Here is a 24,525-nt window from a genome sequence, read left to right as displayed (position 1 = left end):
GTTTGTCTCTCTTCATATGTGTGTGTGTGTGTGTGTGTGTGTGAGAGAGAGAGAGAGAGAGAGAGAGAGAGAGAGAGAGAGAGAGAGTGTGTGTGTTAGTTTATAGGTGTGTGTGAGAGAGAGTTTGAATGTGTTTGAAAGTGTGTGTGCATGTGCGAGATGTGGAAGCCAGTGGTCAGTGTCGGGTATCTGCCTCGTGGCTCACATCTTTGAGATGGCTTTTGCATTGAAGCCAGCTAGGAAAGTTCCAGGGATTTTTCTGTCCAGTACTGGAGTCACACAGGTATATAACCATGTCCAACTTTCATGTGGGTGCTGGAGATCCTGAACTTAGGTTCTCATGTGTGTGTGTCAGCCATTTTACCAAACATCCAGCCACTTTCTCTGCCCTCAATATTTCCAGTAAGCAAATCATTGACAAGCAATCCCTTATTTGGCACAAATATACAATAAATTGTCATAGAGGACTGTTTGCTTCATGTTTTGTATACTGAAAAGTTAGAAATAATCCAAATAACTTAAACGTTAGGTTAAACACATTTAACTAGAATGATAACAAAGGCATTAGATCATAAACACATCCAATATCACATACACATCTTTCATTTATCATGAGCTGGCCCGACGGATGAAGTGATTAATTAAAGGCATTGAATCCATGCCTTTAATCCCAGCAGGCAGAGGCAGGTGGAGCTCTGCTGAGTCCCTGGCCAGCTTGGTCTACACAGTGAGTTCCAGGCCAGCTAGAGCTACATAAAGAGATCCTCTCTTAAAGAACCCAATACGCACATAATCAGTAGAATGAGGGCTAACAAGATGGCCTAGCAGGTAAAGGTGCTTCCTGTCAAGACCTGGCAACCTGAATACAATGCTTGGGACCCACTTGAAGACGGAAGAAGAGACCTGATTCTGAAAAAGTTGTTCTCTGACCTCCACATGTGCACTATAGCATGCACACGTCATACAGACACGTGCAAAACAAGTAGTTCTTAAAGTTTTTTCACAGTAAAACAAACACCAGGGACTATATGTGTCCACAAAACGCAGTTCATGTGCCTATCTGTATATGAAATGAGTAAAAAAGCAAAAGGAAATTCGAGTAAACTACAAACTTTTTGCTGGACACACCTCCAAAATCTTTTCCACAGTATTTAGCCGTCGAGGTCGGCTTACACCTCCAACTTCTGAGCCTGGCTCAGGGGCCCAGGCTGCACCTTCATTGTACTCCCATGTTCCCAACCATACTTCAGCTCCAGAAAGGAAGTGATATTCTGACTGATGTCCTCCTTTTCCTCCCTGAACACAATGCTTTACATCTCCCAGGGCTCCATCATCTGCTAGAGAGTCTGTCTTGTATAAATGCCTCACTTGTCAACTAAAGCCAATGGTCTACAGCTTAGGAAGGAAATAGAGGTGGAACACGGGGAAGAGAGGGAAGCCAGAAAAGATGTGAGGAGATGGGCGCATGGTTCCTAAGCACAGGTAACCACGAGGGAAAACGTAGGTTAAAATAAATGGGTTATCTTTAGTTATGATCTAGTCAGAGTAGAGCCTAGCTATGTGGCCAAGGCATTTGTAAATATAGTTTGCGTCTGAGTCTTATTTCCAGGAGCATGGGCTGGGAGGTAGAAATGGGACTTAAGTATAATGGTTTGTTGTCCTGCTTCCTCAGGAGACTCTGCAATCATGTTTCCCCCTCAGGTTCTGCAGTCTCTAATCTCTCTGGCATAACACACACACAGTGAATGTTTGAAAAGAAACCCTTGTTAGACTGCCCTCTTGCCATCAAAATAAAGATCAAATTTAACATGCTTCACGACCATGACCTAGCCCCAAATGAGCATGCTACCCTCACACTCACTAAGTTCTTCCTGTTCCTCCTCACCGTCATCTAGCCTCTGCCAAAAGGCATATTTGACGATCTTCTCTGATGCCCTAAGACTGGCCCAAGTTCCTCCGGGGTCTGCTTATCCTGTTCATGGTATTATAGCTACCTGTACACTGGCTGCCTCCTTAGCTAGTCAGCAAGCTTCGTAAGCGTCGGGAAATCTCTAGTGCCTACACTCACCTGCTACATCATCAGCCCTAATTAATGACCCCACCTCCTCCATTCTGCCTTCACCATTAGGGCTCTCCTAGCCAGATCTGGACCCGCCTGGGCTCATGCATGCTCTCTGAGTGCAACTCTCATGCTTGAGATGTTCTTGTTTAGCCTCACAGCAGAGTCCTAGCTAATCTTCCAAAAGATGTCAAAGATGTCACTGCAGAGCATTTCTTCTGGGCCTGTCCCACCCAGTAGTTTTTGGCACTGTGGTTCCTAACCTGCGGTCCATCTGCTAAGAGACTTACTCCATTTTAATGTCTCCTTTCCTGTGATTTTCCAGTGTGGAACTGGCACTGATATAGCACTTGATGACGTCTATAAACCAAGTGGCATCTCAGAGCCATGCCTTGCTCAAATATGTATGGTGTATGGATGAGTCTTTATTCAGCCTCCTCTTGTGAGAGCTGAGGGGTGTGAGGGCGAGAGGGTAAGGGTATCTCACAGCACCACAATTCTCTCATCCTTTGATCTTCTCAGCAATTCTACATCAAGCCGCAGCTCTCCGTCCATACGCACATTTAATGCAGTCTTGTTTCCTGAGAGCTAAAGCGAAGTCCCCAGCGAGCCCAGGGAAGTGCCCTTGTCGTGGAACTGTTCCTACCTAGGTCCTACCACAGCTATTGCATCTTCTCTCTTCCTTTCATTTTGCCTTTTCATTAATCTAATCCGTGCTGCGACTGCCCTGGATGAAGAGAATGAATAGATTTTGTAATGGAAAAGGAACTTCTGAAAGATTAGCGACTAGTAGGAAGAGTAAGTGCTGGTCAAACGCAGTTTTGGCGAATGATATATTTCAAGTCGCTCTGATGTGGCAGTTGTGAGAGCTCATAACACCCTTCTAAAATAATTGGGTCTCTAAAGTGGTTCCAAAAGATTTTTGCTTGACATAAATTCTCTAAATTTCCAGGCTTTCTGGATAAAATAGTCGACTGCAATGCCATCTTTAATGTGCTCTGCTCTATACTGAAGAAGATCCATCAGGAGCCTCAGAGCACTCCAGACAGAGGGAAGCTCAGGTAGATGAAACAACAAGATAGAGAGGCAGAGAAAGGTGTCGGGAAGGGATATTTAACTCCGAGCTTCTTGCCTGGGGCACTTCTGAGTTGCACATCCGAACACCTAACAATCCTAATTCACGCCAGCATCCCACGGCGTCACCAGACACTGAGTGCTGAACCTCTATTTCTCACTCAGCTCCCACGCATGAGTGGCATCACCGTGATTACTTAGTTTTTCATAAGGAGGAAAAGTTGTCTGCAGAAATTACTACCTTTTGCAAAAACAAACAGCCACCATTAGATGGTCCCGTGTCCTCTTTCTTCTCAGGAATGAATATGTGCTACAGTGTAGGAGACCGCACATTGGTCCCTGGCTTACAGGCTCTATCTTCACACAGGAAAGGGCTCTGGGTCTCTGGCCTACAATTCCATGTGAAGTAGGACTCACTCCTATGCAGCAGACATTTGTGCTCACCTGAGTCTCCACAGGTTCAGCACAGAGCACTCCTGCCTCACAACTGTTAAAAACCTGACTGTTATACACGTGTCCTGCCTCTTGTGGTACTGAGCATGGCACACAGGGCCTCACATGTTCCCGGTAAATGCTCTACCACCACGGGGCCCCATCCCCAGTTGAGTTTTCCCTTTCTAATACGGCAGATCAGGCCAGGTGTATGTTGCTTTAAGAAAGCTAGACATAAAGCATTAGAACTGACACCAATACAGACAAACTGTGCAATTACAAAAAGAATTCCTGGCTTTATGTTGAGATTCACCACGGGGTTCCTCTAAATGCTGCTCTTCCCTAGTGCATTTAGATCTCACAATCAACGAACATTTCTGTTTACAGAATTTTAAATTTGTTCTCCCATTAGGGTTCTAATAAGCAACATGGTACGAATAAAAAGAGTATGGGGTTTGAGGTCAAAGAAGCCTGGGCTCTAATTTAGGTTTGCCATTCATTTGCTGTAGAATCTGGGGAACTAGCTTCCCAGAGCAAGGGAAAGTGGGGCCTGGAAGCTTCTGATTACACAGCTCCTGATGCCAGAGTGCTGTGTTTCCCTCCCGCTTCCTTTTCTGACATTGCATCTGTAAAGCACCTCCCACCCCTACCCCCACCCCCAGTGCTTTTGCAGCTTAAGTGTGGTGGGGTCTGTAAGGCCAGAAAGACACACAGGGTAACAGCTCTCAGCTCCCTGTCCCCCAAAAGACCCTGCTTCTTCTGCAAAGACCAACTCCTTCCTGTCACATATGCCCCCAAGACATCCCTGATAAATAGCACATTCATTTATATTCAACTTTCTGAGCCTCTGGCATGAATGTGAGGCTTCCTGTGGCTGAGGACACAGGCTCTGATGTTGCCTTCTCCCTGCTGAGGTCACTGTTGGACCTGTATCTGTCAGAGTGTCATCCTCTGGACTGCCTTCCCTACTAATTCCCCGTTCTACCCTTTCTTTGGGCTCCCCATCTCTATGGGTCCTTTCTTTTCTTTGACCCTGATGTATCTCATAATGATATGAATTTGGATTTTATTCTGAATGCAGATAGTTGTTCCTCAAAGGATTTGGAGCAGCTATGATCACATTCACAGTTTACAAGGTGTCTCTGGTGGCTGTGTAGACCATAGGCTGAAGGGCTGAGAGCAGTGGCAGGGAAGTCAATCAGGGGCTCGTCAGTGTCCCAGATGAAAAGTCGCAGTGATAGGACAGTCAAGACCTGCTCTATAGGTGAGATTCACCAGTCTTGCTGGTTCACGGCACGGGGAGCCTGGTGCTGGATGTGGCTGTGTGACTAGGTGCACAGTGGTGCTATTGACTGTGTGAGCACCCGTTTTATGTCTCTTAAAGGTCAGTCTCACTGCAGCTTCAGTTAAGTCAGCCAGACAGCACAGAAAGCTGGAATGCTCTTTACACAGAGATTGCAGTGCCCTCTCTACTCAAGTCTCCACAGTGTACATGTGAAGGTCTCTGTTCAGATGTCCGCGTCTGAGGAGGGAATCCCTGAGCACCCCTCTTGTGTGGCGCTGTCATCTCCTCTGCCTGTGTTCTTTTTACTCTCTACCCCTGTCTCCTTTCCCTCTGGAGTGTGAGGGCGTCCTTGGCGAATGTCTTGTTGCGCCCCCACTGCCTCCTTGCACTCAGGCTGTGTCTAGCATGATGAACAGATGCAGATAGAGTACAGCTACCAGTGCACTGGGCCAGCATGCAGGCTACACATGAATGTTTAGTGGGGAACTGAAGACCCAGTCATCTGTCTGCACGCAGAATCCCCTGCAAGGTCTATGGCTGCCGCTTACTTCTACCACCACGTCCCTCTACCACACAGCAGGCAGAGAATGCTGTTTGGGAAGCAATGAGTGAACGCACTGCCTCTGACACTTCTCTAGGTGAAATCTTCTCAGGTAAGCAGAAGAAACATCAAAAGGCCATTAGTACTGTAAAAACTTAAAAAAAAAAAAAAACAAAAACCCTCAAACTAAGAAAGTATGCGTACATTTCAAAATGCAACAAAGGGGTAGTTAACGAAAAGTTAGCACGCTTTTCTGTTCCTTTCAGCAGGTAACAGAAAAACAGCCTCATTCACAGTGAGAATGCCTACAGAATCAGAACCTCTATTTTGCTGGCCAAATTCTACTAAGTCTTCCTCTTGTGGCTTGAGAGGCACTTGTGTTTCCGTGTCAGTGTGAGTCTGAAGTGACCGGCTTCCATCTCAGAAGCATCTCAGTCACACCAGCGTGCTGCAGGAGGCTGTTGACAGCTGGTGGACAACAGTGTTAAGGCCAACAAGAGTAAACAAGATAGTAACAAGCTCAAGGTCACAGTCATGAGGGTGATCCTGACAAAGGGAGAAACTGCCTAAGGCCTTTACTCACTAAAGGACAAGTCAGTAGCCTTTACTGACTAAATCCCAGGATCTGGCAGTGACCTATCTTAACTGTGCCAAAGCTCTCCCATCCAAATGTTACAATGAGTGAGCTTTGTTTACTGTTTGCTTTAGCTATGTGCACTTGCCACCAGATGTCAACGAGGTCAGTGATAATATGAAACTTTAAAAGAGACATTTAAAACTAGGATCTAAATGCATGCTCTCCCAGACATCTGACTGGAACTTGCTATGAACAGAGTTCCACAGGCAAGGACATGAATATTAATGGGAACCCCCCTGAGGTGTTCATCAATAGCTTTGATTTGATGAAATGCTGAAATAATGACAAACAATGAGAGTCTAGACTTTACAGAAGTAAGGACTGGTTATGATAGTCTATCTTAAAAGGCAAATTTTATTTGAAAGCCCCAAAGGTTTCCTTTAACAAAGCCATATATTTAAACTGAGGTTTTGTAGCGTTTTTTTTTTCCCCCTTACTAGCTAATTTTTTTCCTTAAAGCCAACCAACCAACCCAAAAAAACTAAAAGTAAGCAGAAGAGGAAAGACAAGAGTTTTAGGTACCAGGAGTGCCATTAAGTCCACACTTGATTTAATAATGGGATCACTCAAATTCCCCACTTGCTGTTATTATTAAATGAAGCGTAGGTCAGGCTAGAGAAAGCTGAGGGACGCTAGGTGTGTGAGGAAGGAATTGAAGGGTTCCTCAGGCTTCGTTCTGGATCAGCCTGTATTAGTGAACAGTTTGGGAAGCACAGACACCCACGGCGCTCACGGTGCCCACGGTGCTCAGCCTCACTAGTCAACGCCTCTCCCTTGTGCTCAAGTGGGACCCATCAGGCTAAGGCTGCTTGAAGAGACAGCTAAACACGCAAAGCCGTCCGTCCCAGCCATGGGGTGCACTCAGAGCTCTTGCAATGCCTGAGCAGGTCACTGGGCCAGAGCTCAGCATGTACATAGTTTTCTAACTTGACATCTTCCCACCACGTTCACAACCAAGTTCTTGGACTAACGGGAAAAGTGTAAGTATCTCTTAACTACATGTGGGCAACCATGGTTTTTACTAAGTAAACGGACTTCCCTATGTCTAAGAGGATTTTTCTTCTGAAAAGCAGCTCATTCCCCAGTACAAAGTTCAAACCACAACATGAACACCACCTCTTCTGTGCTAACCCTAAACAAATCTTGGCAACTTGGTGACTCTTCTACTTCTGACCAGACTCTTAAAGCAACTAAAAAGGTTTATTCTAAAATGCTTCTTGACTTAAGAAGATGGACAGCAGTATATGTGAATACCAATCTCAATGGGCTTCAGTAGCAGGGATAGGAATAAATAACCTAGCTCATTGTGTTCGAGATCCCAAGCGTTTGCCAAGGAGATAGCAAAGACTGATGAAAATGGCAGGAGTGTATATACAAAGGTGGGCACAAGGAAGCACACACCAGTGTGTGTGCATACCTGAGATCGTGATTAATGTGGATGCTGGGGACAGACACAGATAAACAAACAGGACTAGATAGAGATGGCTGCAGACAGAAGGAAGGACACTGGCTCAGCTGTATCCCTGTAATTTGTTGGGGTTTCATGGTCTTAAAAAAAAGCAAAAAACAAAAACAAAAAAAACCCCAAAGAATTCACTGGCAACACAATTTCTATTGAGAATGTTGAAAAAAAATTCTGTCTCATTCCTAGACAACTCAAAAAAGGCATTTTTAGAATGTAGAGAATTTTATTACAAAACTCACTATTATATAAAAAATGTAGAGAATGAAGACCCCTGTTTCTACAGAGGGAGTGAATGCTCATTAAATACCCTTGAGTATCTAAAGCTATTTAAAAGCTATTAGATTGGCACCTGGAACCCCCAAACATCTACTCTCCCCTGGGATAGAGAGGCTGTGCCTCTTCAATCATCCCCTAAATGCAAAGAGGTTTGACCCCCATGCAATAGATAAAAGTCACCCAAAAACTGAACAAAAGAGGTGTTTGGAAAAGCAGAGCACCATTCATCCCGGCTAACGACTTGTTCATTATGAGTGATGATGGATAAAGACTTCTCACGCTGAGATGAAATCAAGATTTATATGCATTGTTTCCTCTCCCAACTTGTGGGAAGATCATCATCATTTAATTCTATCTCTGCGGCCAGTGATGGGCATCCAGAGAGCTGGTTATCAAACGGCGCAGTCAGCTGGCAAAAGCCGAAACGTGCAGTTGGCACATCTGGACGGAGCCGCCACAGCCGAGGGTGAACAATGACTCCTGGCAAGCATCCAAATTGCTTGCAGACGCTAGCAGGTCTCATCTACAACCGCCCCTACCAGCATCTCTCTCTCTCTCTCTCTTTTATGAGAATCAGATTTTCATTGCTCCATTCAATTGCTCTCCTCTGCCATTTTTTACAGCTCTTATCGTTCCCCTGGAATATGGCCTTGAGACAGCTCATCCGTGTCCTTCACTGTGTTATCTCTTCTAACTTTTATTAAAACTTCAGCTTTCATCTGAAGATAGCTAATTAAATCTGGAACAGATTATATGCCTCCCCTTAAAAAGAGAACACAACTATTTTCTTCAAGCTGAGCAATGCCCTCTTCCTTTCCAAAAGGTGAGCTCAAAGGTATTTAAGGAGTCTCTTCACTTACGAAGAAGCTGTGATACTTGACTTGCCATATATGGGTTGACTATTAGTATAGTAGTCTGCTATAGATAAATCTTTGAATTATTTTTGAGAATAACCGTTTCTTAATATTAGTAATATTTGTGTTCTAAGTCCTTTAAATATCATATCGAATAGCGCAAGCCTATTTTCTACAAGAAAACTGGATAATGAGCAGTTAGAGATTAATAGCTACATGGGTGCAACAAACAATTTATCTTTTTAAAACCATCTTTGTGAAATCACCCTCATTTAGCAAAAATGCAGAGAATGTCCTCCTACCCCCATTATCCTGAAGCCTAGTAATCAAAAATATTCCCATGTAAAATGCGTGAAAACGTGAAATTAGAAGCAGTAGTTCAAGTTTAAGGTTTTGTTTTGATATCTGTGGTGCTGGGGAAGGAAGCCAGGACCATGCACACGCTAGGTAAACATTCTGCCACTAAGCTATGTGTTTAACTCCTTGGTTTGGTTTTTAAGACAGGTTCACATTAACTAATGGTAAACACAAAGAGCTCTGTCTTAATGTACTACAAACTATTAATGATGAACTGCCCATGACTGACTTGAACATGCTTGTCTCACATATGCCACTGACCCAATTCTTTCTGAGGCCCAGAGGAAGCTTTAAGCTACAGGCTTGCTAAACAGCCTTCTAGAAAGGATATCCAAAACAATGTAGTCAGACATACATCTCTCTCTCTCTCTCTCTCTCTCTCTCTCTCTCTCTCTCTCTCTCTCTCTCTCACACACACACACACACACACACACACACACACACACACACACAGCCTTTTAATAAGCATTAAGCCTTGATGGCTGTGGTATAATTTAACTAAGCACCTGAAATTTTCTGGGACCCTTTTCTTCGTTTCAGTGCCTTGAGTAAGATCTCCTTCATGGTGACCTTCGTGTTGTCCACCTGGATGAGGGAGAACCCATGGGCAGCATTTCTGCGGAAAAAGACAACAAGAGTTATCACTACAGCCTTTGCCACACTGGGAAAAGTTCAAACAGTAGTACAGAAAGTGCCTGAGAATCTGCCAGACGGCAGTGGTACACAGCTTTTATCCCAGCACCTAGGCAGCCTGGTCTACAGAGTGAATCCCAGGACAGCCAGGCTACACACAGTAACCCTGTCTTGGGAAAACAAAACGATAAAAACACCAATCCCCAGGCATTTGTGAGGGCCTTCTAACAGAAGTAGCATGAAGTGAGACCAGGGCAGGGTTTCTGCAGGATTCTCTAATTCACTGCAAAGGGAACCCGGTCTGCCTATGTCAGAAGGAGCCAGATTCCCAGTTCTGGCTTGGGAGTCAAATCCTGCAGCAAAGATTGACAACTGACAGAGCCTGGTTTATGTCGGCCATATCACTACAGGCAGACCGTTGTCACAATAAGCCTCGCAATACCCAGAGAAAAAGAAAAGGCTCTTTTGAGCTGTCTGGTAGAACGCTGGTCTGCCCACCTGTCTTCTGTTATTATTTTGGTTTGTTTTGAGACAGGGTCTCACTATAGACCAGTTGGACTCAAACTCGGAGAGCTCTGTCTGCCTCTGTCTCTCTCCTGGGATTAAAGGTGCCCCACCATGCCCACCCCACCCAGCTTTTAATATACAGTCTGCGTATTCTTCACTAGAAATCACTTCTTTACCTAGTTGTACAAAGTCAAACAAAATATTAGTTTAAGCAAAATAAATGCAGACAGAATACTAACACTGCTTGCAAACTTCTAGTCAAATTGGTTGAGAAGAATTAATTTAGATTGAAAAAAAGGAAAAACAACAAAGACGCAAACAAACAAATGAATGCTAAACCCAAACAAACAAAAAAAAAAACCCAAAAAACCAAATGACAAAAACAACAACAACAACAACAACAAAAACAACAACAACAACAACAACACCCCAAACCAAAACAAACAAACACTCAGTAGCCTATCATTTGGGTGAGCTGTCACTTCACAGAGACTGTTAACTGTAGTGACAAGTGTCACACAAAAATATGCCCATACCCCCCTTTGGGTACTGGAACAAAACACACTAATTTCAAGTAACTCACGTAAAAATGGGGCCCAAGTTTCCAACTACGGAACATGAAAATTGCTCCAAGGAGTTTGGTCACGTTCCCATTTCCCCATAAGAATCTCACAGGGGAACACGGCCAACCCCGGCAAAGCTTACTACTGACAAGAGATCTGAAAGAAAAGCCAAGCCTGGGAAAGCTTTCCGGTGACAGAAGAGGCTGGGATGAGGCCTGGAGCCAAGGTTAGACCATCCAGGTGGCTGGCTCTCCACAGGGCTGTGGGCTGATCTCAAAACCAAGGACCCAATCTGTCTCCCTAACACAGAGACACAGAGTACACAGCACTCCTGTCTACACAGCTTGCTGGTTAGTCCTCAACGTTCTACTTGTTAAGCACAAAGCTGGTGTTTCTCTGGCCAGCACAACCATCCATTTTAACTTGCTCAAGGTTCTTGCTGTCTGAACAGCAGGCCTGAGAACTGTCAGGCTAATTTTACTGAACACTTTGTTACTGAATCATGCCTGAGCTCCAGCCATTCTTTACCTCAGAAGCTGGACCCCATCCCAGAACAATCTTTAAAAGTTTATTTTACTGATCAAAGCAAAATAAGAAATAGCTCATTTTAAAAAACTCTATTTTGGGAGAGATGCTGTAAGTGATACTTTGGCAAGAGTACTGATATGTAAAGAGCCTTGTGCATTTAAAAACTTGCGGGTGTTTGCTCTGGCACTAGGCCAGTGAGTACTGGAACAAATGCCACTCAACCATACTCAGATCTGCCTTCCCCGGCTTTCTCCTCAGAAGTCAGTATGTCCTCCATCTGTGACAATATGTTGGGTGACAGATGAGTAGGGCCAAGAGGAAACACAAGTTCTTGGGGATTTGCAAACTAGTACTGGCCCAGGCCTCACGAACTCTCGTCCACCGGGGAGCTACCTGAACGATGGTGGAGTTAGCCTGTTTATAAACTGGCTGCACTGGTTCCTCTTCTGTGGCCGGCTGATAGCATCATTCCAAGCCACTGTGCTCAAGTTTTTCAGCAAAGAGCAGGGTAAAAGCTTAACAGGCAGTTTCATATCTGGACTAACTTTCATAAATTCAAAGTGTCCTTTGAAAAGGTTTGAAGCAAAGGAAAATCCCCAGTCTGTATTTTTCTGTCATTTTACCAAAACATACCTGGGTGACAAGGTTAAAGCAAGCAGAGGAAATCCCTGGCCCGTCCCTCCACAGGCCTTACTGATAAATTGTGTAGCAGAGGAATAAAGGATCACCTTCTGTATTTTTTCATTACACTTTTCTTTTGTTACAGAATACATAAATCCATTGTGGCACAATGTAATATGTATCACCATGCTACACCTGCGGACGCTTCCGCGTGGCTGCCATGTCTGTGCAGTCAGGAATGATAAGTGAACCACCCGTGAATGTTAACGATAGTGATCATTCTGAGGTAACTCGGCTCTCCATCTTCCTTTACAGCCTCCGAGCTGAAGCCAGGGTAGCAGGGTTCATGAGAGGAAAATGAAAACAACAGTGAAGGAAGGAAGGAAGGGCAAGGGAGCATCGGAAGCGGATGCGCATTCACGGTGTATGCTGTCTTATTCTGGGCTCAGGACAGGGCATGCTGGGGACACAAGCAGAGGCAACAGAGACCCTCTGCCCCTCTGTGGATTCTTATACAGGCCTAACACGAAACTCCACGTCAGAGAGCTGACTTACTGCCATCAGCAGTACTTCAGACAACTCAAAGCTGGGCCCTATCAAGTCTGCTAAACCACTGAAGAATACACGCATGGGGCTGCTAAAGGAGGTAGCTCACACAAGGAGCTCAGTTCTGTGCCTGTGAGAAGCCATGCAGTCACCAAAGAGGTTTCTGGAGGAGGGGAGGGAGCTTGAGATATAGTCTGGCAATGTAGCCCAGATTGGCAAAGAACTTGAGACCTTCCTACCTTAGCCTCCAAAGCATTGGGATTTTAAAGTTAGATGACAGCTTTAGACTTACCACAGAACTCTGACCCCAGCATTAGTCCTAGAGAGTGAGTATTTCCTAAGCAGTAAACCGAAGGTGACTAGAGACCGACCCAGGAAATAAGGACACAGGTCCTCATACTGAAGCGTAATTCTCTGGATACCAAGAGAGAGGGCAGTTTATTGGAGAGGAATGCACACAGGCTCTAAGTGATGTGCCCTGTGAGTGCAATGGTATAGTGAGGTTCCTTCCCTTTAGAGCTGTCACAAGGATAAAGCACACAATGGATGCTAGGCACCTGGTACTGGGGTGCCAAACAGTGGGAGGTATTTCATAATGTGGCCTAACTCAGACTCCAATAGAAGAGGCCTCATGCAGTCCCGCTCTGCTCTGACTCCAACAAAGACTGTTTACTGGGAGGAATGGAATGAATCTCAGCACCCATGGCAGCTTGGGAGCATTAAACTGTGTGATGAGCTGCTTGGTGGCATCATTTAAGGGCGCTGTCAGCAAGTAGCCTTTGATTCAAGCATCAAAACCTCCCTGAAGGTCAGCATTCTGGGCTCAATGTTCAAAGCTTTTCAATTGACAGAGTTAAACTCAGAAGCAGTGTAACTTAATGGCTTTGAGGCAATAGAAACTCAGTCACATTGCAGGGAAAATTCAGTGAGAATTAAAGAGTTTTAAAATCTATATAATATACACTCACCATTTAACAATCACAAAAGTAACAGCAGCAACTACTGCTTATTGAACATTTACTATGTGACCAGTACAATTTTAATCTATTAAGAAACCTGCATTCAATCATTTAATCCTAAAAGAGCACATATACAATTTCACAGAAACAAGGCTGGAGGCATCAGGAAAGTCTCCTGAGGCAAAACTCAAACTCATACTATTTTGGACAGAGAACTTAACACAATGGCCCCTAACCTATGTACGATCTACGGTAGAGAAGGCCAAAGAGGCTTACAGATGACTGCTTTCTATACTGACATAAGAAATACAGTATACCTTGAAAGGAAACTGTATTCTTAGATTTTTACTCAACCCTAATTTTAATAAGGGTTCTTTAATGCTTTAACCTCCTTTCTAGCCCATCACCCAGCAGAGGCAGTGGAAAAGAAAGGTTATTAGGATATGGTGAAGGTGGACCTTTTTAGAAATGGTTCTTCGAGCAAATCCAATCTGTGTTGTCAGGAAACCAGCACTTCAGTTTATAGGTCAGCAGCAGCATCAGCTTGATCCACTCACAAACACTTCACAAATATACCACCCATAGTTCAGTAGTGTCGGGATAGCAACCGTGAATCCGCAATGGTGGCATGGCCTAGCAGAGACAGCCAGCCAGGCCTCAGCTGAATCAGCAGGAGGTACCAGGACCACCAGGGATAGCAGGAGAAGTTCTTTGCCATGGACCTCTCACAATCCACTGAGTCCTATTTATACTCCTCCAAACATCATGTGTCCTCCACAGGTCTTGCCTCAACATGTGTCTTGCCTTGGCACGTGAATCTGTATCAGCTGACATCACTCTGCCAATCAGCCTGAGTCCACAGAAGTATCAAGAAACCACCAGCACAGCACCAGAATGTTTCAGGTACGTTTCTGTGGAGCTCTGACAAATGATGACCAAGAGACAATGAAAAGCACACCAATACCACCCAGCATCATCGGCCATCTGTGGGCCCTTCCTACACTACACATCCTTTCACCTGTGTCTGCTTCAGCAAACATTCTTTGACACGACAACTTTTTCAAAGAAACCATGCTTCCTGTGTCTGCTGAGTGGACTGGGCCGCAGCTGAGGGTTGTGTGTGGTGTTTGCTAGTGGACTGGACTGAGAACAATGAAGACTGGAATCTCCCCAAAGAACTATTTGTAAACAGGCCCACTTCCCAGGCTCCTAATAACCTTCCTTTTCCATCACCTTTGGTAGGTGGTGGGGAAGAGGGGAGGTTGAACCCTTATTAAAGTACGTTGAGAAAAATATATGCCTATAATACCCAATTCGCCACACCCAGGGAGAAGAGTCAGAGGAGCTCCCTCAGGAGAGGTGTCTCAGCTCTGTATCACGCCAGTGGAAAGGGAGCAATAAAACCAAAAGGCAGCAGAGCACGCCAAGCTGTAGAATGTAATGATGGCTGGTCTGAAGGGAAGCTTCGCCTTGGCTGGGTAAACCATATACTACTCTGACTCTGTTCCCTCACCGGCAAAATAGGATGATAATAATTCTTGGACATCAAAGTGTTTATAGTAATATCTGTCATATAATACTTAATAGGTAATGACTAACATGCTAGCCATTGATTGGTCTTTATTAAAAGTGATATATAATGTTCAGGTACAGTAGCAAACACCTATCACTCAGCACTTGGGGGCTAAGGATCTTCAAGTTTCAGGCCAACTTGGCCTACCTAGTGAGTTCCAGTCTCAAAAAACCCAGCTGAACAAAGGAGTAACATATAATGAGAATAACAGTTCTGAGCTCTTGTTCCCATAATCCTTTCCCCATAGAAAGGCAGGTGCTATTATTAGTCCTATTTTATAACAAGAAACTGACAGGTTAAGACACGTGCCTGGAAATACACATTAAGTTAATCAGTTCTATAGCTAGCACAAGTCCTGCAGGAGCCACAATTTAACCCGAGATGGACCTTATATCTCCTAGACTCCAAAGCCTGTGTTTTTAACATTTGTGTTGCTTAGAGTGGCAGCTGGGGGACTCAGGGCAAGAAGAAAGCTCCAGAGAGCCGTACATCTCCCACATGGCCAACCTGTGGAAAAGTTTTACAAATACCCTGACTCTCAGATCCTTTCTAAAGACACCCTGGAAAATGCTGTGGTTTCATGAGCCATGGTTTCAGTCTCCAGAGGTGGCGTAAAGCTGCCAAGAGCGTGCTCGGTTCTCTGGTCCTGACCAGTTCACAGCAGCAATGGAGATGCACTGCTCTGGCTGCCACCTGCCCTGGCCCCCTTCCATGTGATCATTCCCCAGCACTTCAAGGGAGAAAATGAAAATAGATGAGCAAGAAAAAGCCTTGCAGTAATTGTAGGAGGCCTGCTTTAAAGCCGGCCCGTGGGGCATCGCTTTATCCACAAAGGGGGCCGACGCTAGTGTGAATGTCACAGATTGTTTCCCCTTGCACTGACCACATTTTTTGAAAGATCAAAGCATATTGTACAAGCATGCAATGTTTGACATTGGACAAAGTACTTTTTTTTTTTCAATACAGACATTTTCCAAAAACATAACTTGCTAGACTAATGGGCAGTGAGAAGCCAAAATGACTGCCCTCCGCCTTCTCCTTGTGTATCTTTGCCAGAGTCCTTGGGACTTGCCAAATCTGGTCATGCCTGCTTAGCTTGCTCGACTGATTGTGCCAGAAAAGAAAATAAGACACAGATGTATTTGAGCTCTTTGAGATGCCAGTAAGAGAGACAGCTAATGGCTTCATTTCGACCCTCCCCTTCCAGCTGGGCACAGGTGGGGATAATGAGGTCCCTCTCCCTAATCAAACTCAATTATTTACTACTCTATATAACCGCAAAGACATTCACATTCCATTCAGAATATAAAACACACTGTGGGCCACTTCCAACCACTGCCACTGGGTATTTATAACAAACTCAAGTGCCTAACAGTTTGCCTTGGCAGGAGTTTAAGTGTGTAAAGTTTTGCAAACTGTTTCTGTTCGAATATGTCCTGCTGAAATGGGGTCCCAGGCGGGGTTCCATAACTGTCAGGTCAGTGAACTGTGTAACATGTGAGAACGTATTCACCATGCAGTGCAGACAGGATCTGGAAATCAAATGCTTCGTTCCACTGCAACCTTCTGAAGCATCACGGTTGTTTCAGCAGCAAGACTGACACTGTATTAATAAACATTACGAGTCACTAGCCTGACATGTACACAGCAGCAGCTGACAGACTCCACCGTAAGCTGAGGGAGAGCAGAGGAAATCAAAATAAGACCCAGGAACTGAACACAGCCAAGGGGGGCTGCAGCACAAAATAAACTGTACTAACTCAGAAATGTGAGTCCCAAACTTTTAGGAGGCACAATAACTATAGCAACATCTGGCATAATTTTTGGATATTGAAGTAAATTGATGACTATCTAAAATGTGTTTTATTTGTATGATAAGGCACACCCTGGCACACTTTCTACAGACGGACATTCCAGTGAACAGAGCACACAGACGTGGTTTGCCTGACCTTTAAATTCTTAAAAGTATGTAATTAATTCTTTCCATCTTTATTAATTGTTCCACTATTTGTCACTATAAACAGACACAAAGAAAAATCTTTTCTTTCCTCCAGATAACAGCCTTTGCCAAAAAGGAAATCAAGTCAGATTTACAAGTACAAAATTAAACAGGCTGCATATGTTCCATTTCCATATATGAGGGCAATCTGGACAATGAGAATGTTTGCTAACACAACAGAACGGAAAGAAACAACATGCAGTTGGTCCAGGTAATTTATTCCCAGACTGCCAGGCCTGATCCCAGAACACGCATCCTGATTTTATTTGTTCTGCTCTTTCCAAACTTAGATCATGCTCTGACCCTCTTTAAAATGATGCTTGTAAGGAATAAGGGCAGAAATTAAATAAATGCAGTGTTTGTTTTCCTCCTCCTCTGATTTCTATTTTATAGACTACAAGACACCACCACTTAGAGGAGGGGAGGCTTGTAGTCAATGACGTCCTTTCTAATAAAGGTTTGGTCATTTGGTGTGTATTTTGGAGATGCCATCAGGCTTTTAAAAATCCTCACATAAAAAAGATGAAGTAACCCTGGGTAACCCTCTTTAAAAAGCTACTCCCATTCCCTTCAGGCAGAGTCTAGGTAGCCTTAGGGAACCCTCTGGGCCATGTTCTCTGTTCAAAGCGGTCCAACTTCTTACCTTCTGTCCAGTGGGCCTTTGTCCACACAGCAGAACTGTAGCTAGACCCCATTAGCTTGTGATTTTATGTCCCTTTATTGAATTAAGCATTGTAAGAAAAACACAAAGGAAGGTAATGCAAGTGCTCTGACTGACAGGGTCTGACCTGGGTTCTGTCTGTTTCATTAGCCTAGATGTTTGCTCCTGTGGAGCCCTCCTTCCTCACTCTGCCGCAAGGTCTGCTTTGTCACTGCCATTTGCGAGCTCAATTCTCTCCAGAGTTCTGGATGAATGAGCAGAGTGCCGGAGGAGGGTAGAAGCAGTCAGACGAGGCAGCTCCCTTTCTTGTACCACCACCTGGCTTGGTCACTGCTAGCAAGGAGCACTTCTCCAGATGCTGGGCACCATTTGAGATCTAGCTCTTCATCTGGCTTTGGACATCAGTCAAAAAGCATCCTGGGGCTACATTTTCAGCTAGTAGAGCACCTGCCCAGCAGGCACAGCTCTGGGTTTGATGTCTAGCACTATACAAACCAGGCATGCTGTGGATCAGGAGTTCAAAGTTCCAGGCCAGCCTTATATACAAAAGAACCCATCTCAAGAAATAATGAACCTCTCCTGCTCTTCCTACCCACTTCCTCCTTCCTTCCCATCCATACTTCTTCCCACTGTTCCAATATGTCCACCCATCCTCACAGCTTCATTCAAAAGCAGATAAGGTAAGTGGTCAGGCAACACACCCAGTCTGTCTAAAATCAATCAGAGGCAACAGGTAGGTTAGAAACTGATCCACTTGTGGGCTAGGAAAGTAAGGTGTTTCCACTAGCAGTTTCTAATTTTCAAATAGTAGAGAACTCCAGTTTCCCTCAAACAACAGCTCTGTGTCTTGGGATTTCCTGGGGCTTAGGGGATTTGGGGACCGGCTAGACTAAGCCTTCACTTACAAGGTATATTAGAAGGCATCCAACTCCACATTCACTTCCATACAACATTTTCTTAGCTCCCTTCTTCTATTAAATTTATAAGCTGAATTTCAAAACTTAAGCATTTTATTTTAGTTCAATGAAAATCATATATACATACAAAAATCATATACATGTATATGGAGACCTATATGTGGTTAGATTAAAAGAAAATTTGATGTATATATATATATTCATGTCACTCTACACATACTATATACATACACACATATGTGTGTGTATATATACACAGGTATTATAAATATGCATATGCTTAGACCATCACCAATTCTCATTCCAGGGTTCTCACTCCACCCAGCTGGCCCTCATCAGACAGAAGTGAAAGGAAATCAGCCTGTTAGAAAGAACCAGAGGCTGACAAACAAAGCCTAGCCATGCCTACACTGCTACATTGCCTATGGCAACCATCACACAGTAATGGAGCGTTGCCACAGAAACCATATGACACACAGCCTTCACGGGAAGTCTGGCAATATTTGGGCTAAGCTGGTGAGATGTGGGGGCTTCACATTCCAGCAGCTAGAGTTAGTTAACACTAGTAGAGCAGAAAGGTCGACTTCATCACTGCAAGCAGATGATGTGAGACGGTGTGAGAACTCAGAGCACACAAGGTGCTTTACTGGAGCCAGCTGATCCCTAAAAATGGGCATTCTTTGTTGTTGGAATCATGGGTGTCCAGGTATCACTCAGAAGGAGGGCCCACCTTTGTGTGGCACGATCAGCAAAAGCAGTAACCATAGCTACCCTGGCTTATGGGATGGGAAAAGATGACTGGAAGGAGGGAAGAGATCTGCTCTGGATACAGGACTTTCAGTTCTATAATAGCAAAGTCCTGGGCAAAATAGCACTTATGGTAGCAACAAGTATGACGGGACAAATGCAAATGAGAATTTTCTAGAAAAGACTGACATTTGGAGAATATATTATAAATCAATTAAAATAATGTGCTGATAATTAAAAATCCCATTCATTCTTTAAAAGGAAAACAATATGGCCATGACATTTCCATGAAGGTGAAAATCAAGAGTCAAGTTGACAAGTAAACCAATTAAACTCTCACCAAACCCAATGTCTATCTTTAACAAAACACTGATATCAAGACTGTAAATTTTACCTAAAGCCCCACCTCCACAGTGACATGCCTCCTCCAACAAGGCCACACCTCCAAACAGTGCCACTCCCTGGGCCAAGCATATTCAAAACACCACACTATCATTTACTTGTATTCGATATATAAAAATGAGAAATTTATAGCTAACACATTATGGAATTTTATAGCCAAAGTTTTATATTTGTATGCATTCAAGTAGTACTATATTAAAAACAAATTCAGAGAAAGAATAAGGCTTAACGATGAGTCTAGGTATATAAAAATTTATTACTTATGGTTAAGTTTACTTCTGTTGTCTGGATTTAATAGGAGATAAATTAAGATAAGTAAAGTTGCCGAGGTCACATAGAAAGCTGCTAGTGAGACTTGAACCCAGGTTTGCCAAAGCTCAAAGCCTGTGCTTGATCTCATGGAAGACAAAGGTGAGCTTCCTACACTCAAAGCGCAGCATAGCCATGAAGCTAAGCACGATGTGACACAGTGCTTGGTACGGGTCCCCCTGGCAGCCATAGACCCCAAGATTCACCTATAGCTTCTCCACAAAGTCCTCCACTGGGTGCTGAGGCCGCAGAGACCTATTTTTCTGCCCAGCCTTCAGGGAGCTTATGTAAAGTCTCACCTTATCCTATCTACTGACATTGCTCTATTGCTCCAGTCTGGCTTATGCAGCCATTCTAAGAGAGGCTGTTTCACAGCACAGTTCCTGGTGTTCTGGCTCCTGGTGTCTGTGCGCCTCTCTTCCACAACGTTTCTTGAGCCATCTCTGAGGACATGTACTCCTACAAAGCCTAATTTGAAATTCTACCAAGCTTCAATGTCCATCCACCACCTGCTGACATCCAGTGACAATTAGGCCTTTCAGTCGGTAAAATACTAAATAGGGGGCAGGGAGGCAGGAACATGAGCTATAGCAAACGCAGCCATTCAAGAACAATCTAGGGGTTGTGTGGGTGCCAAAGGTCCAGGGGGTCCAGCTCTCTCTCTAAGGGTTGTTTAGTAAATCACAACGGTATCAGCAGCTGGCACAAAAGGTAACATTGACCCACAGCAGACACAGTTCCAAGCTTTCCGTCTAATACCTACAACTGGCCTGTGAGGCTGATAGCAAAAAAAAGTTATGGAATGTACCAGAATCAAACCCACCAGTAAGGATACGGTCAGGCTGGGCAGCAGACGGGCTCCAAGGCCTATCTTCCCTGAACTCAGTAGTGGCCCTCAGAGAATGGGATGTACCTGACAGATCAGACTACCAGCATCCCTCCCTGACCCTCACCTTTCACAGGACAGAGTCGAGAGCAGGCTTGGAGGCAGTGCTGTGCAGCCTTGTTCTCATGGCTCCACAGGGCAAGTTTGATAAACATGGTAGCATTTCCACGGTTGAAAATACTCCTTCATTTACTACTTACTATCAAGCCTATTTTCCTAACACCTTCAGCCTAGGGTCTTTCCTGCTAGAGGAGACAGAGGTGGGAGGAGGACAGGGAGGAAATGAAAAGGAGGAGCTAAGCTCTCCTCCCTTTGCTGACACAAACAAGACATGTCTCTAGAGAGTCCTTTTTCTTTTTTCTTTTTCTTTTTCTTTTTCCCCGGAGCTGGGGACCGAACCCAGGGCCTTGCGCTTCCTAGGCAAGCGCTCTACCACTGAGCTAAATCCCCAACCCCCTAGAGAGTCCTAACTAACTAAAGGTCTCCCAGGCTTAGAATGTGGACCAGACAGGCAGGCAGGGGAGGCCACTCAGCCTGACACAAACACACACTGAGTAGTCTGTACTATTTTATCAGACAAGTAAGGAGGCAGTTTCTTGATGCCTTTCTTCTAAACTTTCAGAAGGCTGTTTGAAAGTCAGAATTTGGGCTGAGGTGTAAGTCAGTGGTAGAGCACTCACCTCCCATGTTGTCCTGAGTTCAAGTCTCAGCACGAATAGACATTTCAACTCTCTGACTAACAACCCTGCTTACTTAAAGGAAATGACCCTAAGAAGTACTTTAACAGGACACAGGGATCCAGAAGACTGTCATGACTTAGGAAAATCCAAACCCAGCAGCAGCCAGGCCAGCAGCCAGGCACTCTGTGTACCTCCTGTATTCATGCTTAGGTGCTTACCACGTTTATGGTTTTGGTTTTGTTGGTTTTTTTTTTTTTTTTTGACAACTGTGTTCTCATTAGGTAGTAATCTTCATGAGAAAAGAAGATTTTTCTCTTTCTAGAAGATGTCTCCATCTAGATTTCTGACAGGAAGTAACTATAGATTATAGGATTAAGAACGCTGAAATAATCTATTACAGTGTTAAAAAAAAATAACGTAACACATATGTAATGAAGCTGTAATTGCTAAACTCTTGGGAATGATTATACGAATCGGACACAGGCTGAGGAGATGCTCCATGTGTAAAATATCTGCTGCTGGACACAGTGGTGCACATCTGGGGCAGGCGCTGAGTAAGGAATGGACCAACACAGGCAGATCCTGGGCGCTCTCTGGCCAGCCTCACTAGACAAAATAGTAAGTGCCCAGTGTTTTGAGAAATTGTCTAGACCTAGGGTGAAAAAGCAACTGAAGGCGGCAATGGCCTCTGGCTTCACCTGTGTATGTGTATACGTGGGTCTGCATGTGGGTACCCCAGTTTTATTAGGAAGGTGTATAACTTTTTAATTATTTAAAAAAAAACTGTGTAATTTAAAATTATTCTAGGTGTTCTATAAAGCTGTCGTTTTTGTGCCTCAGAAATGAAAATGTGAGGGAAAACATGCTCTTTTGTAGATTAGATCTGAGTAGAGGTGAGGTAGCCACTGGGGAGGCTGCTCCAGGCTCACCCCTGGCACCTTATGTCTGTTCTTGCTCAAGGGGAGAAAGACCTAAAATATTCATGCATCACATGCTGTACATCCCATTTTCCTAAGTCTCAAACAAAGGAATCTGCTTTTTTTTTTAATTTATTTACTTATTTTTATACAAGTACACTATAGCCATCCACAGAGCAGAAGAGGCCATTGGATTCCATTAAAGATGGTTGTGAGCCACCATGTGCTTGCTGGGAATTGAACTCAGGACCTCTGGAAGAGCATTCAGTGCTCTTAACCTCTGAGCCATCTCTCCAGCCCCAGGAATCTGTTTTAAAGGGAAAGGAGAAGATCCTTTAAAGTAATCCCTCATTAGGACTATGAATTTGCTGGTTCCAAACAGCAGGGGGTGCCAAAGGGATCACTATTAGTCCCAGGAGATAGCCAGGAGAGGGAGATTAGAAACACTTAGGTTAAACCTGAGTGTGTGGGCTTGCCCTCAGCTCTGGGCCTCAGGACCATGGACCCCGATGGACACACGCTCGTCCCCACTGCAGTCCTTAGCATCTCCTCCAATGGAAAGTGGAGGCAACAATTCACAGCAGGATGAGCCATGCTGGTGCCAATCATGCTAACTGCTGTTTGCTACAAACGGTGCGGACTCCTGAAGCAGCATTTAGACTCACTGCTGCTCTGATCAACAGGCTTTAAGAGCAGTAGTTAGAACTCCTCTGGGTCTTGTTAGGCAATCTATTAATAAAGTCAGATGTATCACTACATGCAGAGTTGTTTAATGATCTGTTGACTTTCAATATGAGAGTCTTTATATTCCAATGAATTTTATTTTATGTATGTACATACACTTCTCTGAGAGTGGTTTTTTAAGGCTTTACCAGATTGACAAAAACATAGAGTAGGCATAGTCTAAAGGAAGGCAACCGAGGAAAAACAGATAGAATCTGAACCAGTTGGAGAAAAAAGCATTTTACGTCACAATAGAAAAATAGCCACAATTATGCATTTGTATTAGGTTGGTATCCTTGACTAGAAAGGGGCAAACCCAGATAATGCTTCCTAGGCTCTTAGTCACCACTGCTCCCAGAGGTCATCTGTAGACATGCTGTTCCCGGATCCATCTCAGTCTACCACTGCTCAACAGGCTGCACATGTCCTCGGCACAGAAGCACCAAACGGCAATGCACATGGTCCCCAAGTGTTTTGCAGGTAACCATGTGAGCAGATGTTCCAGGTAACACATATACGTCACCTGATAAACAATGCCTGAAGGTCAGGGTGACACACTGAGGAGATAACAGGGAGTACTCACATTCGAACAAAGAGCGACTCTTTGGAGGTCAGACCAGGGGAAGAGTACTTTTCAACCAGGGCCAAAGTACTGAAGCCAAACTTATGAATGGGTTCATTGGAATCCAGCGGTGGGAAATCCGTGTCCACCTCCCCATCATCCTCAGCAATATGCAGGCAGTAGGCACTGACGTTGTCACTGAAAGCAAAACCAGAAAGGCAAGTGAGTGCTGCAGGGAAGGGACACTAAAGACAGTATGGCCCAGCCAGCACACCAACCCTGCTGCTCTCTATCCTCGGCCCAGGATATGCTGAGAATCCCTAACCCTTGTTAGCAAGACAAAGGTGTCTTCACATTGTGTCATTTCTCCAACATTAACTGGACACTTACTAGAGATAAGACCTAGAACTCAGTCCCTGAGATGAAAAGTGAAAATTAATGTCAGCTTTAAAGGAAGGCCATAGCACAGAGGGGGAAGTAAGCACTACAGCACTGTAGAATACACTCACAGACAAAGAGAAAGGTACTGCTGGAGAGCCCCTGATGCACACACAGGTAAGCCTGGTAACCAAGACCAGCCACACACTTCTTTCCCTAAAAAGTAACTGCCTCTTCGGGTAGGCTCTGACTCTATTACACCACAGCACCTTAGCTGAACAAAAGCAAATGGCCTGACTTATCCTGGCGCTCAGACCTGGTCCTCTGACTCCTTCTGGACATGTTCTGTTTCTCTATCATGTCTAGCCAGAACTTCCAGATTCTAGTCTTGCCCTTTTACAATCAACAAACACCTTTCCCCTGAGGGACAATAC

General features: G+C 44.4%; 1 protein-coding gene across 16 annotated transcripts in view; it reads right to left on the bottom strand.

Annotated features, from left to right (window-relative positions):
* Mapkap1 (MAPK associated protein 1) overlaps positions 1-24,525 on the bottom strand; it is a 202,646-nt gene that overhangs the window by 75,782 nt on the left and 102,339 nt on the right. For all 16 annotated transcript variants that reach the window (XM_039104765.2, XM_063283509.1, XM_063283505.1 and 13 more), the window contains 2 exons: positions 23,735-23,911; positions 9,487-9,596 (listed from right to left, as the gene is read on the bottom strand). In XM_039104765.2, coding sequence (XP_038960693.1) covers positions 9,487-9,596; positions 23,735-23,911 — 287 coding nt within the window. The remainder of the gene's footprint in view (positions 1-9,486; positions 9,597-23,734; positions 23,912-24,525) is intronic.

Source organism: Rattus norvegicus, chromosome 3 (genome assembly GCF_036323735.1).
Source record: "Rattus norvegicus strain BN/NHsdMcwi chromosome 3, GRCr8, whole genome shotgun sequence".
NCBI classification, from domain to species: domain Eukaryota; kingdom Metazoa; phylum Chordata; class Mammalia; order Rodentia; family Muridae; genus Rattus; species Rattus norvegicus.
The sequence above is the reverse complement of the archived record's forward strand: the minus strand, read 5'-3'. Positions and strand labels throughout refer to the sequence as shown.